Source organism: Gossypium hirsutum, chromosome A08 (assembly GCF_007990345.1).
Source record: "Gossypium hirsutum isolate 1008001.06 chromosome A08, Gossypium_hirsutum_v2.1, whole genome shotgun sequence".
Classification (NCBI taxonomy): domain Eukaryota; kingdom Viridiplantae; phylum Streptophyta; class Magnoliopsida; order Malvales; family Malvaceae; genus Gossypium; species Gossypium hirsutum.
The window spans coordinates 4,190,470-4,204,704 of record NC_053431.1 but is presented as its reverse complement, the minus strand read 5'-3'; the positions used below and the strand labels follow the sequence as shown (position 1 = coordinate 4,204,704).

The window sequence follows — 14,235 nt, the reverse complement described above, 5'->3', positions numbered from 1 at the left end:
ATTTTAAATTCTCTAATTAAAAAAGTAGTTAATTTATTTAAATTAAAAAAAATTTTAAATTTAAAAAACAAAAATTGATTGCATTCATCAAAGTTGACCCGCGATATATTTCGGATGCTGGTCACCACAAATCAATTTTGTTTTTTGGATTTTAAAATATTTTTATTTTTATCTTAATTTTTTGTAATTTATTTTCAATTTTATATGTATATTTAACATTTTAAGTAAAAACTTTGGACTATATTTTAGAATTGATATATATTTTGAATTTTTATATTTAAATTAAAAAATATTGCATTTTCATGGCACAATTTTTTTTCAAAAATATATTATGTTTTTTTTCTTTTTTTATATAATCTCTCTAAAACCTTAAATCGAAAAAAATTGGAAAAACGTGTTTAATCACCTTTAAATTCACATTTCTTAGTTATTGTAATAGCAATAGAGCTAACTGAATTGAAACTCAATCAACATCAATCATTAATAGTCAAATTCAAGCACCATTCGATAAAAACTCGAAAATAAAAAAGTTAAATTTTGTTATTAGTCATTGTACTATACAAAAAGTTGTAGATTTAATCTATGTACTTTAATTTAGTCATTTTAGTCCATGTCTTTTTTAAAATTTAAAATTTCAATCCTCACCAAATGATAATTGTTAAATTCATTAAGTTCTACTATTTCTAAAATCTAATACATCAAACATATTATCATATGTATAATGTCATATCGGCTTATAATTTTCACATATTAACTATTGTCATTTGCGTCAAAATTGAAATTTTAAAATTTGAAAAAGTGTAGGGACTTAGAATGATCAAATTGAAGGATATTAACTAAATCTACAATTGTACATTTAGTGTAAGACTAGTAATTGAATTTAACCAGATGGATTTAACAGCTAGTGTTTGAGTTAGGACTAAAATTTTAATGTTTGAAAAGTATAGGGACTCAAATTGATCAAATTAAAGTATAAAGACTAAATCTATAACTTTTACAAAGTAAAGGGACTAATTGCAGACTTTAACCTAAAAAATAGTATGTGATAAAAAAATCTTTTATAAAAACAAACTCGAAAATTAAAATTAAAAAAGAAAAAAGAAAAAAAATCAGTTAGATGTTGTGGCAAATGTAAAAAATTAAAAGACTATATATTAATTAGTATCAAAATCAAAATGCACAGAAGAAATTAAAAATTTCCCCCATTTGCAAAAGCCCAGAAATCGACTATGAATCAACCCCTTTTTCATCTCTAATTTCTCAATCCTTTGCCACAACCAATCGAAAATCTGTTGCGAATCATTTCCTCTCCACAAAATTCTTTCAATTTCTTTTGCTCTCTACTTCAAGATCCCTTAGTTTTACCCGAATGTTGCAAGCCCTAGCTTAATTGTTGTGATTTAGGACTCTCGGTTTTGCCACTATTTAAGGCGTTACCCCATTTGCGAGAAACCCTAGTCTTCGATTTTTTTTAAAATTTTTTGTAGTTTGTGTACAGATTTTGTGTACAGATTTCGGAATTTTTTTCTAGGAATTTGTGGTGTTTTGGAGTTTAGGGTTGTGATATGAATAGTAGAGGAAGGTATCCACCGGCGATCGGCGTTGGCCGCGGCGGCGGACTAAACTCGAACCCTGGTTTTCAGTCGAGGCCGCCACAACAGAACTACATGCAGAGGAATTTTGTGCAGAATCACCACCAGTTTCACAACCAACATCAACATCAGCAACAACGACAGCAGCAGTGGCTTAGGCGAAACCAGTTGCCCGGAACCAATGACTCCAGTGTCGTCGACGAGGTTGAGAAGACCATACAATCCGAAGCCTTCGACTCAAGGTCCATTCTAGTTTCTTCTCATTTGTTTTGTTGGCATTCGCTTGTTTGTATTTCTGGCATTATATATCTTGGTATTTCTGCATTTCTTGAACGTTACCCTATTTTACACGTTTTGAGCATTCCAGATCACATCAGGCAATAAGCAGATTTGACAATTCGTGTATTTGTATCATGTTTGTGTAATTTTTTTTCATGTCATAACTGTGTAACGTATTTTTATATCAAATAATGTTATATAGATTTTGATATTCTCTTGTAGTTGTGTAGTATTTTAGTTATTTTTTACTATGGCACGTTAGGAAGGACTGAATGAGGCTTGTCAAATCTCCGACTTGCTTCCGTGATTACTAATTACTTTCTTTTTTGTTATAAACTTTTAACCCTATATGTGCCAAGTGGCAATGAATTCGCAATATGTATGCTATAGCTTGAAACTTCCATGTTTATGGGATTTTTTCCCCACAAATTGAGTTTCCTGTCCTGCCTTTTCGTTCAAGAAACATATTGCATGGTGTTACAATTATTTACCTTTTTCCCCCACCACTTTCAGTTCACAAGATTGGAAGGCAAGGCTAAAGATGCCACCACCAGATACTCGCTACAAAACAGAGGTATGCCTGTAACTGATATTTTAAACATGTATGTATATTGTATAGAATTTACTTCATCCTTGTTAATAACTTGCATAGCTGAACTGTCATTTAAAATTTCCTTGAAGGCTCTGTTTATATTGGTTATATTTAGAAGGAAATTGCAGCATAGCTGTATATATTTTTCTCCTAGTACACCATACCTTGATGAAATGATAAAATTCTTCTCAGCTCTTTAGAATGGTGTTAAGGACAAACTGTTCTTGTCTATTTTTCTGGTAATGCAGGTGCACTTTTTTTTAAATCCTAGGCCTCTGATGTTGAGGTCATCTGGCTTGAACTTACATCTTCTTAGGCTTGCATTACTTCATCTTCTTAGGCTTGCATTACATTGTATTTATGTGACATCTCATGACAAGGCGTGAGAATGGTGCTGTTAGTCTTTGAAAATTTTCTAATAATTTAACGACATTTTATGTACCAATCTGCATTTTAAATTGCTTCCAGGATGTGACAGCTACAAAGGGAAATGAGTTTGAGGACTACTTTTTGAAACGTGAACTTCTTATGGGAATATATGAGAAGGGTTTTGAAAGACCTTCACCTATTCAGGAAGAGAGTATTCCCATTGCTTTAACTGGAAGTGATATTCTTGCCAGAGCCAAAAACGGAACTGGGAAGACAGCAGCATTCTGCATTCCTGCCTTGGAAAAAATTGACCAAGATAAGAATGTTATTCAAGGTTAAATCTTCATTCACTTATATATGTATAATGTGCATGAATTGTAGGTCCAGTAATGGGTACTGCAATTAAGCTAGCTTTGGATTTTTATTGTTTATTGTTCTTCTAGTTACATGATCTGCTTGTCAGTTAGGTAGTGGAATAGACACCTGATTATCATTTGCTGCATGTTGTTAACTGAAGTTTGAATGCATTGTCATGGATGTGCATAGTCTAGTGAGGCACAAACTTCTGTACTAATTTTTGAAGGAAGTGTATTGTGTCTCCCTTCTTGTAAATGGATTTAACAATTTTTGCATCAGTCTAGGAATTAACATTGAGTTATCTTCCAGAAGCCTACACCAATAAGTTCTTTATTTGAACCCAGTCTGGCTTAATTTGAAATACAAGTCAATTTCATATCTCCCTTTTCTATTTCATGATGTTTACTTTTGGCACTAAGTTATCAATGCCTCCCATGGATATTGATTTTACATCAATTATCTGTTTAGTTTCTTGTTTTTACCAATATATGTGTTTTCGCACAGTTGTTATACTTGTTCCAACACGAGAACTGGCTCTTCAGACATCACAAGTGTGCAAGGAGCTTGGAAAGCATTTACAAATTCAAGTCATGGTTACAACAGGAGGTACCAGTCTCAAGGATGATATCATGCGATTGTATCAACCAGTCCATTTGCTGGTTGGAACCCCCGGCAGAATACTAGACCTTGCTAAAAAGGGTGTTTGCATTTTGAAAGATTGTTCAATGCTTATCATGGATGAGGTAAATTTTTGGTAGTGGCTCTGTTTACTTTTGTTTCAGTTTAACTTTTTGTTCTTTCAAGTTAGCATTAGAGAAGAAGATGAAGTTAGAAGCATTTTGGATGCACGGGGAAAGAAAGATTTTTTATTTATTTATCTTGACAAACAGTTTTTATGCTTTGTCTTTTTGGCTGGGTGGGAGGGTAGAAATGCTTGCCATGATTTGAACTTGTAGGGAAAGTATTTGTACTTTTTTTTTTCTTTCTTTCTTTCTTTCTTTTTTTTTTTGCTAAAAGGGGAAGCATAAGTATCCTTCATCTAGTATATTTATCCATGTTAGGCATGCACCGAAGTTCAAATAAAAAACTGTTAAATGTACAGTTAATTAGAAGAAGTAAAGAAATTAAGAATTTCAATTAGGTGGCCTTTTTTTGCACCTATCACCTTAAAAAAAGGATGCCTAGGTGCACCAGGCACTTATAAATGGCCATATAATAGTAAAAAAAGGTGAAGGATATTTTGAGCAGCAAACTTGCAATTTTAAGGAAATTGGCCAATAAATGAAAAATAGAAAATTTTTGCATGGTTTGTGGGATACACTGGACGATAAACTAGAAATCATTTTTAGAATTATTAGAATGCATTGCATCTTTGCTCAGGCAAGCACTTTTTTTTTTTCATCTAACGCCTCAGGCAATATAATAGTTCTAGCGCTTAGAGTGCGCCTTGTGCCGTTGGCAATACTGGGCTTTACAGTTTACTGTTTTCTCTCCAGAGATCCAAGTTCTTGGATTACTTTTGCCTGCATAATTTGTTGGGTTTTTGCTTAAAGAATTTAAATGTAATTCCAAATGCTTATTCTTGTTTGTAAGTCATCAGTATATCACACACCCCATTGTTCATCTTTTTCCTTGGAAAATTTTACTGATATGATTTGTGAAGTTACTGAAGCTGTTTTTGCTATCTTCAAGGGTTTTTGTGCATACTAATTTCTCCCAGAGTTTCCATGTCTGTTTTTCTGTGAAGATTGAGCACTTTTATTTTCTATTCTCCTATTACTGCAATGAATTTGTTGTACTTTTTATTTTCTTATTATCTTCTGTCTTATGTAACTTTCTGATTTTTTTTTCTTTTTTAAATTCTTATCTTTATATAAATTCAGTCTTCAACTAGAATTCAGAGGGTTGACTCATTAGCACCATAATTCTTACAATTTCTGCAATAAAGAAGCTATTTGATTCTTTTCATTGTCCTGTAGTATACTTGATTTAAACTTGTGATCTAAAAAAATTTGATGTTCTGTGTTTTGGTTTCTTTCAGGCAGATAAACTTTTGTCTCCTGAATTTCAACCTTCTATAGAGCAGCTGATACGTTTCCTTTCAGCAAAGCGCCAAATTTTGATGTTTTCCGCCACATTTCCTGTTACTGTGAAGGACTTTAAAGACAGATATCTACAAAAACCTTATATTATTAATCTAATGGATGAACTTACTTTAAAGGGTATTACGCAATATTATGCTTTTGTGGAAGAAAGACAGAAAGTCCACTGCTTAAATACTCTTTTCTCTAAGGTTTGACCTTATATAAACTTTTATTTAGTTTTCTCTCTTTTTCTCTGGATGACATGTGAATTTATTTACCTACAGCTGCAAATAAACCAATCAATCATTTTCTGCAACTCGGTAAATCGAGTGGAGTTGTTGGCCAAGAAAATTACAGAACTTGGCTATTCTTGCTTTTATATCCATGCAAAGATGCTTCAGGACCACCGTAACAGGGTATTTCATGATTTCCGCAATGGAGCATGCAGGAACCTTGTCTGTACTGGTATGTTATGCTGTGGGTGAGCTAATCTTCGTAGATGATATTGATTATTTAACAAGTAAATGCATGTACTGCTGATATAGTTTGCTGGACTTCCTTTTACTGTTTTTCTTGTATTAGCCATTTGTTTCTTTTCAACATCTTTTTCTTTTTCCGATGTCTTTTAGACAACACACTGACATGTATATAACCTACTACTCAAATCTACTACTGCTTATCTTTTCCTAAACATGCTGAAATGTATAATATTCTACCTGAACCCACTTTGCTTTATCTTTTTCCAGTTCTACTCTATGCTTTCAGCTTAAATGTCTCTCTTTTGCAAATCCTAAGTTAAGGAATTGGTTGAAGTATGTGAATATTAGAACTTGAATGATTGCCAACATATGGTGGTATATGTTGGCTACTATAGAAGCTTTGGTTTTGAATTTTTCGTTGCTTCGTCTAACATTCTTCTAATTTATGTTTCACTGGAATTAATTCCCTAGTGCACAAAATGGTTTTGCTCTTCGTTTTATGAAGAATAATCTCATAATGATATGGAACCATACTTGCTGCAGATCTTTTTACTAGGGGTATAGATATTCAAGCGGTGAATGTTGTTATTAACTTCGACTTCCCTAAGAACTCAGAAACGTACCTTCATAGAGTATGTTGGTTAAAATATTTCTCTCATTTCAAGTTGCATTATTTATCATTCTTTTTTGTGACCCTCGTGCTCTTCTACTTCAGGTTGGTCGATCAGGAAGGTTTGGCCATCTTGGATTAGCAGTGAATTTGATCACTTACGAGGACCGCTTTAACTTGTATGTTATCTCATCTCTAGCAGTTTTATGAAATTTTACTACTACATATATCGAGGATAACTTGATCCATTGAAATGTTATATGGTCTACTCTAACAGGTATAGGATCGAACAAGAACTTGGGACTGAAATTAAGCAAATCCCTCCACATATCGATCAGGCTATTTACTGCCGGTGATTTTTGTGGGATGTTTCCTTAGCCTACTATGATAACAACGGTGAGCAACCATGCTCATCTGAAATTTTAGATTACATGCACAAAGTAATTTCTTTGTTATCTTTTTTCATATCCAGAATGTTCTCTGATTTTGCTCTTTGCTATTTATACACGGGCGTTTGTTAGGTTAATGATGCTGGTCTTTCAAGGTCTTGGTCCCTAGTCATGGGTATGCATTCTAAAAACTCAGGTGTTGTTATAAGACTTTTAGTTTGTGCTGTTTATGCATTAACGTTAGCCAGGATTGTAGGAAAGAAGTTTAGATAAGTCCTGCTTTCCTTTCTTTTATTAGCAAATGGTTTCCTGTCGCCTACTTCGATGCTATTCCAATCATCCGAACATCGTGGAATAGTTTTAAAGTTGTACCTTGTGCAAGAAATTTGAAATTTATCTTTTTTTCTTTTTTGTTTCTGTTGTTGCGAATGCTCATCTTTGTCATTTCTATAAATAAAAAGCATCTGACTTCTTTGATAACATCTTTTAATGATTGAAATCCTAGTTTGTGTCATAAAGGTAAAAGTTTACTTTTCAATCTAATGTACATAGACTAATGTACATATTTTCGAGTAAATGAGACAAAATATAATCTAACTTCTACTATAAGTTCCTTTCATATTACTTTTACCTCATCATAAATATTATTAGGTTCCCAACAAGTCCACTTAATTTCTTCTTGCTGGCGAATTTTTAAGTTGCAAATAAAATAACATGTATTTGATGGTAAATTTAAAAAGTCGATATGCTTATTATCGAGTTGATAATAATTTGCCTTTTGATGGTTAGTAAATTTTGACCCTCCAAAAAAATACTAATGGCTTTAACGAAAAAGTAAGGCATTTTAATTTTGAAATTCTCAAAATTTATCCTTTAGGTTTTTGGTCATCTTCCTATCATACATTGGGATATATGATAATTGCCGTTTCATTGTTCTGCTCCTCCTTCATCGGTGCCTTTGATAAGATTGTGATCACCGGTTTTGAAGATATCCCTCAACCACGAGGCTTCGATTTGAGATCTCGGATCGCAAATTCTTCAGTTCTAGCCTTTTAACCAAACCATTCAATACCACAAGTGACCCTGCACCGTTTGATTCATCCCAATATGGCAACACTTCCACTACTATCTTTTGCAACACGTTTTGTTCAATGGTTTCTCTAACAAGTTCTTCGAGGTCGTGGATGCAGCCCCTCATATCGAGTAAAATGCTACACAAACCCTGGCGCTTACAGTGTTCGAGAATTGGAGTCAAATTTATCCGATCTAAAGCCACTGCCTCGATTCCTTTTCGAGCCAAATCTGCTTCCGCAGCTATCTCTTTGACTGCAAATACTATTGTCTTAGAGGCTTCTGTGGTTAGGGAAGGAAATTGATCGGGATTATTTGCTACTACAATCCGAAGAGGCTGATTGGCACCTGGCTCCTGTGATGTCGGACTTGAAAACTTCTCGGATAAAGTTCCAGAAAGTATAATTGCGTCATATTCTTGCAACAACTTTGAGTAGTATCCACTAGCCTCGGTGACCCCTTCCCCGAGCTGGTCTAAAAAGTGGCCATTGACAGAGAGGGAATATCTGGATATTAAAAAGAGACCTTTGATTATTGGTAAGTTCAAATCGAAGGAACACAGCGAGCAAGATGTCTGACAGACAGCAAACGAGAATATTGAATTTTGTTTCATGTTTAGATTCTATGGTGAAGGGAATTTATTTACCTAAGAGTCACGAAAGGCTTCCCGGTTAACATTTGATGGATCCAGGCTTCATTGAGCCGCTTGCATAACTCTTCCTCGACACCCACAGTCACGACAATTCCTGCATCTCGCAATCTAGCAACCCCCTTTGAAGCCACGATCGGGTTAGGATCCACCATCCCGACCACCACCTTTTTCACTTTGGCTTTAATCAATGCTTCAGTACATGGTGGAGTTCTTCCATGGTGATTACATGGCTCCAAGCTCACATATGCAGTCGCATTCTCGGCTGAATTCCCAGCATCTCTCAAAGCAAAAACCTGCAGACATAATTTCCTATATTCAGTCATTCCTAAAAAGCAATAAAGAACGGTCAACTTCCAAACAGAAAATATAAATTGAAGTTACCAACCGAGAATCGATCACAAAACCATAATCCCAATCCAGCATCAAACGTTGTCTAGAGATTTTGCTCTAAGTTCATCTCTCCTAGGATTCCAGATTGGCAGTTCATTACTCTCGAAAACTGTTACTCGCACTTGAGTGCGAGTAATGGATACCGATATATACACGGCATTGTTACAATCAATCTTTTGAAGTTTCTACAAGTAGTTAGAGATCCTTTGAGGGTGACATGTATTGGATACGGCATCAAACGCAGATATAATTCAAGAACTAAACCATCATGGTTAAAAAATCATACATTTTACAAATGAAGGAGAAAAGGGTTTACCTCAGCATGAGGCTGGCCAGCTTTAGGATGAAACCCTTCACCAACAATCTTTCCATCTTTCACAATGACACATCCCACCAAAGGATTAGGACTTGTGAACCCAATTGCCCTCCTTGCCAGCTCCACACACCTCCTGATGTAGAAACCATCATCAACACTCTCATCTTCGACCATACCGCATCTAACCCTAACCAAGCCCCCGCGTTTTCTCGATCTAAATTGAATTCTGGATACCCTTTTCAATGAATTAAAAGAGCGAGATGGGGAATATTGATTTCCCAAAAGTGAGGATATCTGGTTTTGTGATGAAAAATAAGTGAAACCGTGGGGAAAAGCCGAAAGGTTGGCTGAAGTTTGAGTGCAGTGTGGAAAGGAAAGTGATTGAATTTGCATCATTTTCCCACAATTTTAAAATGAACCCTCAATCTCCTAAAAAGAAAATCAAATCCAAAAATCAAATCTTTGCACAAATTCTATCTATTTTCTGATCTTAATCCATCTAAATTGATCAAACCCATAAATAATAACTGATTATAAGAAGCGAGAAACGATAAAACTAGCACAATGTATGAAACCAGAGATTAATAAACGTAATCGAAAAAGAAGTGTGAAAGGGGATCAAAGAGATTAGCCGCGACGCTCGATCCTCCTAAGCCAAGCGTCATGAGTGATTCAACCGTGCAATGGGTTCTGAGAGATCTGGTTGAAAAAGGGAGGGAATAAGAAAGATATTTGAGAGCGACACGTGAGGGTAAATCTGGGGAAAGAAAAGGGGTTGAAAAAACAAAGCTTTTGATTTGGGTATGGTTTTCTTTTGGGTAAGCTTAGGTTAAGCTTTGTCAGATGGGAAGCAACGGGACACGTGGACACGTGACACATGACAATTGGTTGGGAAGCAACGCCGCAATTTTTGTCGTTATAAACAGGAGATGAATGGCGGGCGTCAAAAACGAATTCGCGAGCAGATTATCTCCAAAATCCAGCCGAGAAAGCGCGAGAAAATAAAAAAAGGAAAATGGGAGATTTATACGCTTTGGATTTCGATGGAGTTCTCTGCGATAGTTGTGGAGAAAGTTCCATCTCTGCTGTTAAGGCCAGTTCATTTCTTCTCTCTTCTCCATTGCTTTTACTATCTAATAATTCCTCACCTTTTTCTTTTATTGAAAATTTCCCCTTTTATTGCATATTTTCAGGCTGCTAAAGTGAGATGGCCGGATTTGTTTGACGGTGTGGACTCGGTCTTGGAAGACTGGATTGTTGATCAGATGCATAGAGTAAGCTCTTGAATTCTTTTGTTTGGTTTTCTTAATTAGTTGAGTAGTTTGATTGTTCTTGATTCTGGAAGAACTTGGAATTTGGAAGTCGAAATTAGATGCAAAATCAAAATGCAACGTTCTTCAACATTCAAAACTGAATTGAAACTTGGCCTTTGTTGTTTTTTCTAATTTTTAAGGTTTTCCACCATTTTGTTTCATGTTGAGGCTGCGTGGAAATTTCATAGGGATGACAGGTTTTGCCTACTGTTACACCCGATCTTAATCTTCACCTCCTTTGGATGATTGCTTTCTGAGTTACCTGGATTTTCCTTTACTCTTTAAGTATTTGCATTTGGCTGGAGAAAATGCAAATTCGCGCTGTCATTGTCAAGTTAAGCTTCAACTATTGAGTGAGCCGAATTCAAGTATTTTAAATATTTGATTCGAGTAGCTTGTGAGCTTAATCAAATTTTATATTTTTAATTAGTAGCGAAAATCTCAATATGAACTCAAGCTTGAGTTTGAGCATAAATAATCGAGTTTGAAGTTGAGCATTAGAATTGAACCTATTTTTTACTAATAAACGAGCTTAATTAAGGCTGATCGAGCAAGCACAAGCAGTTTAATTTTTATCTCAAATGAGTTCGGGCTTTAAAATTACAACTCGATCAAGTTCGAACTGTGTTTCAAATCTTGAATTTCAAGTGGAGCTTGAGCTTCTTATAGCTTGAACTTGGCTCAACTCTATTACACCCCTAAATGTATGATCCTCCAAAAAATTTAGAAAAGGTTGAGCATATACCTTATTCTAAACTCTCCCTTGGGTCCAAGTAACATAGGTTGCTATCAATGCATGGTTGATTTTTTGTTGTTTATTGCTTATTGAATTAGAAGATGCTAGTCACTATCTTATCAACTCGTTTCCGTGTCTTCGGAATTTTATGGGAGGTTTATTTCAGCATAATGAGTTTGTATCTACCTTACATGAAGCATTGTACATGTAACTCCAAACAGAAATTTGGTAGCCTATATTTCACATGCTATGCTGCATAGTTTAACAGTAGTACACATCTCAGAAGAAAGGGAAAAAAATCACAGGTATCAAGCTTAAGAGAAGCTGTCTTTTGGCACTTCACCTTGCAGTCTCCACAACTTCTTGAAGAACCTCTGAAACTGATAAGAGATAAGCTACACAATATTGTATTTGAAACTTAAAAAGAATTGCTATTCATTTTTTGGGCGATAGTTAATGTCCAAGCTAAAAATTGGAATTTATGAAAGACTGCTATGTTGAAACTAATGTCTTATAATGTCACAGGTGCGACCTGTGGTCGAAACGGGGTATGAGAATCTGCTACTTGTGAGGTTGTTGGTGGAGAGTAGATTACCTTCGATTCGGAAATCTTCGGTGGGTGTATAAATAATGCCCATGACTCTGCCTTGAAGCTATATTTTTGATATGGAGTATCTAAGATCCACTATGATTCATTTTTACTTTATTCTTAGTTAGATTTCTTTCTATAATATTAGTCTGGACCTAAAGCCAGTGGTTCAATTTGTAAGGTTGCAGAAGGACTAACTGTTGAAGATATTTTAGAGAACTGGTCAAAAATAAAGCCAGTAATCATGGAAGAATGGGATGAAAACAGGGATGCTTTAATTGATCTTTTCGGAAAGGTTAGGGATGAATGGATGGATAATGACCTAGCAACTTGGATTGGTGCAAATAGGTATATTTTATTTAAAGCTTGTTAAGTTGGAGTTAGACCTGAGATGCAATGTTTCTATTATAGGCTTGATCAATGAACCTAAAGTATTTGATGTGAATATGTGATATAGATGTTTTCATTGGAAAACAATATCAACGGAGGAATAGGAATTAGAGTACAATATGTTTATCAAATTTGTTAATAGACGAATCAATAAGTATATGACTCAAATGTAAAGCAAAAGAGAAGCTAACTAGTAACAACAGATGTTAAACCAGCTATGTCACATGCTTTAAGACTTGAGTTTTGTAATGGCACATTATGCATCAAGCAATGAACTGAAGATGCTTATGCTGCAGGTTTTATCCAGGTGTTCCAGATGCCCTTAAATTCTCTAGCTCGACCATATATATAGTGACTACAAAACAGGTGCTGTGAGTTTCTTTCACTCTGATTGTCCCTTACTCCTCTCTCACACAACGCACACATGCGCAAGAACAAGATGAAAAGTTTGCTATCAGTTCGAAGAGGCAAACATTGTGGATATATCGGTAGTTTGATCCAGTCTCCGGAATTTGAAATGAAAACCAAGGCAAAAGAAAAGAAAAAGGGGGTAAAAGGAACTTGAATGTAGGAAAGTATCAAAGTTGAGATCAGTCATAGTCTTTTCCTGGTTCTCCTTTTATTACTTGGTCTACAAGTCAATTTTTCCTTCACCTGCTAATGAATGTTTTAGTTGTTTTACTCTTGTAATGAATGTGTTAGTTGTTCATCTTTGACTGTTCTTTTTCTTTCTGCCTTATTCCAGAGCCGGTTCGCAGATGCTTTATTACGAGAACTTGCTGGAGTTACTATCCCTCCGGAAAGGATATATGGCTTGGGAACTGGGTTAGTATTTTATCTGATAAGCATTTGGGGAATTTTGCTCCTTATTTGCTTAAAATAGTAAGGGTCTTTTGAATATTTTTATCAGGCCCAAGGTGAAAGTACTGAAACAACTACAACTGAGACCAGAACACCAAGGGATGAAACTACAGTACGTTCGTTACATATCATTTGCATCACTATTTTCTGATTATAATGATATCAGTATCTCCATTACCTAATACTCAATTGCCATATTTTACCTGTGCTTTTTTTCTCAGCCTGTTTGGTTTTTTAATCTTACTGAAACTAATTCAACTCTCATTTTACTAGCTTTGTGGAAGATCGGCTTGCAACCTTGAAGAATGTCATCAAAGAACCAGAATTAGATGGATGGAACTTGTATTTAGGTATCATTCAAGTTTTTGAGCTTTTAGTTTGATGAAATTTGGCCTGCTGTCAATGGATGATAAAAAGATCAGATAACTCGCAATATTAAATTTTTTTTTTTACGAATTAGGATATTGCGAAATCTGGTATTAAATTTATTATTCAAGTAGACATCTATAAACCATTGAATCGGATTGATTGGTTAGACCAGAAATTAGACCGGAGAAAAAGACTAGATTGGATGGTCTGCGAATTGCTTGAAACTGGTTCACCTGAATAAAAAACTTCGTTGAACTAGTTGAACTGATTTTTTGCTTTTTTATTTTATAATATTTTTTATTTATTTTAAAACCATAATTGAATACATTCATTTAAATACATAGTTATTATAGAGTTTTTCACTTAATTTTCATTAAAAAAATTTATTATCTAAGATAATAAATAGATTATTGAATAAATGAAGCTGATCTCTATTATTGGATGGATTGCTAAGAAAGAAATGTATTTATGTGAACAGGTGACTGGGGATATAACACTCAAAAAGAGAGGGAAGAAGCAGCTAACATTTCCAGAATTCAGCTACTCCAGCTCTCAGACTTTAGTAAGAAGCTCAAATAACCTTTCCCATTCCCATTCCCATTGCCATTGCCATTGCCATTGCCATTGCCATTGCCATTGCCTTTCACCATTATATGCAGTATATATCCAACTCATATGTTGGTGCCTAATGGATGATGACACTACTCAATTAAGAACCATTTTCAGACACCTATTTATGAAAATTCTCAGATATTTTTTTCTCACTATTAATTCATATATGTACATATATATATATT

At 34.7% G+C, this 14,235-nt stretch overlaps 3 protein-coding genes across 5 annotated transcripts; 2 read left to right on the top strand and 1 right to left on the bottom strand.

Annotated features, from left to right (window-relative positions):
* Positions 1 to 1,094: 1,094 nt before the first annotated feature.
* On the top strand, positions 1,095 to 7,231 carry LOC107930495 (DEAD-box ATP-dependent RNA helicase 8). The gene is made up of 10 exons (XM_041075666.1): positions 1,095 to 1,834; positions 2,385 to 2,445; positions 2,932 to 3,166; positions 3,694 to 3,932; positions 5,231 to 5,482; positions 5,558 to 5,738; positions 6,296 to 6,384; positions 6,468 to 6,541; positions 6,640 to 6,758; positions 6,884 to 7,231. Exons 1-9 carry the CDS (start codon positions 1,566 to 1,568, stop codon positions 6,716 to 6,718), a joined length of 1,479 nt encoding a protein of 492 aa, XP_040931600.1. The 5' UTR covers positions 1,095 to 1,565; the 3' UTR covers positions 6,719 to 6,758; positions 6,884 to 7,231.
* A 342-nt stretch (positions 7,232 to 7,573) lies between these two features.
* LOC107930493 (riboflavin biosynthesis protein PYRD, chloroplastic) lies at positions 7,574 to 9,679 on the bottom strand. The gene is made up of 3 exons (XM_016862157.2): positions 9,181 to 9,679; positions 8,469 to 8,767; positions 7,574 to 8,328 (listed from the first exon to the last, which is right to left on the bottom strand). The coding sequence occupies exons 1-3, from the start codon at positions 9,574 to 9,576 to the stop codon at positions 7,725 to 7,727; spliced, it is 1,299 nt and encodes a 432-aa protein (XP_016717646.1). The 5' UTR covers positions 9,577 to 9,679; the 3' UTR covers positions 7,574 to 7,724.
* Positions 9,680 to 9,997: 318 nt separating this feature from the next.
* Positions 9,998 to 14,202, top strand: LOC107930494 (uncharacterized). 3 transcript variants are annotated; one of them, XM_016862159.2, is made up of 10 exons: positions 9,998 to 10,273; positions 10,374 to 10,454; positions 11,535 to 11,619; positions 11,753 to 11,844; positions 12,000 to 12,166; positions 12,505 to 12,574; positions 12,954 to 13,033; positions 13,119 to 13,181; positions 13,343 to 13,419; positions 13,917 to 14,202. In XM_016862159.2, exons 1-10 carry the CDS (start codon positions 10,196 to 10,198, stop codon positions 14,015 to 14,017), a joined length of 894 nt encoding a protein of 297 aa, XP_016717648.1. In that variant the 5' UTR covers positions 9,998 to 10,195; the 3' UTR covers positions 14,018 to 14,202. The 3 variants fall into 3 exon arrangements, with proteins under 3 accessions (XP_016717648.1, XP_016717647.1, XP_016717649.1); XM_016862158.2 differs by having other exon boundaries at positions 10,039 to 10,273; positions 11,535 to 11,636; positions 11,755 to 11,844; XM_016862160.2 differs by lacking the exon at positions 11,535 to 11,619 and having other exon boundaries at positions 10,039 to 10,273; positions 11,755 to 11,844.
* The last annotated feature ends 33 nt before the right edge of the window (positions 14,203 to 14,235 follow it).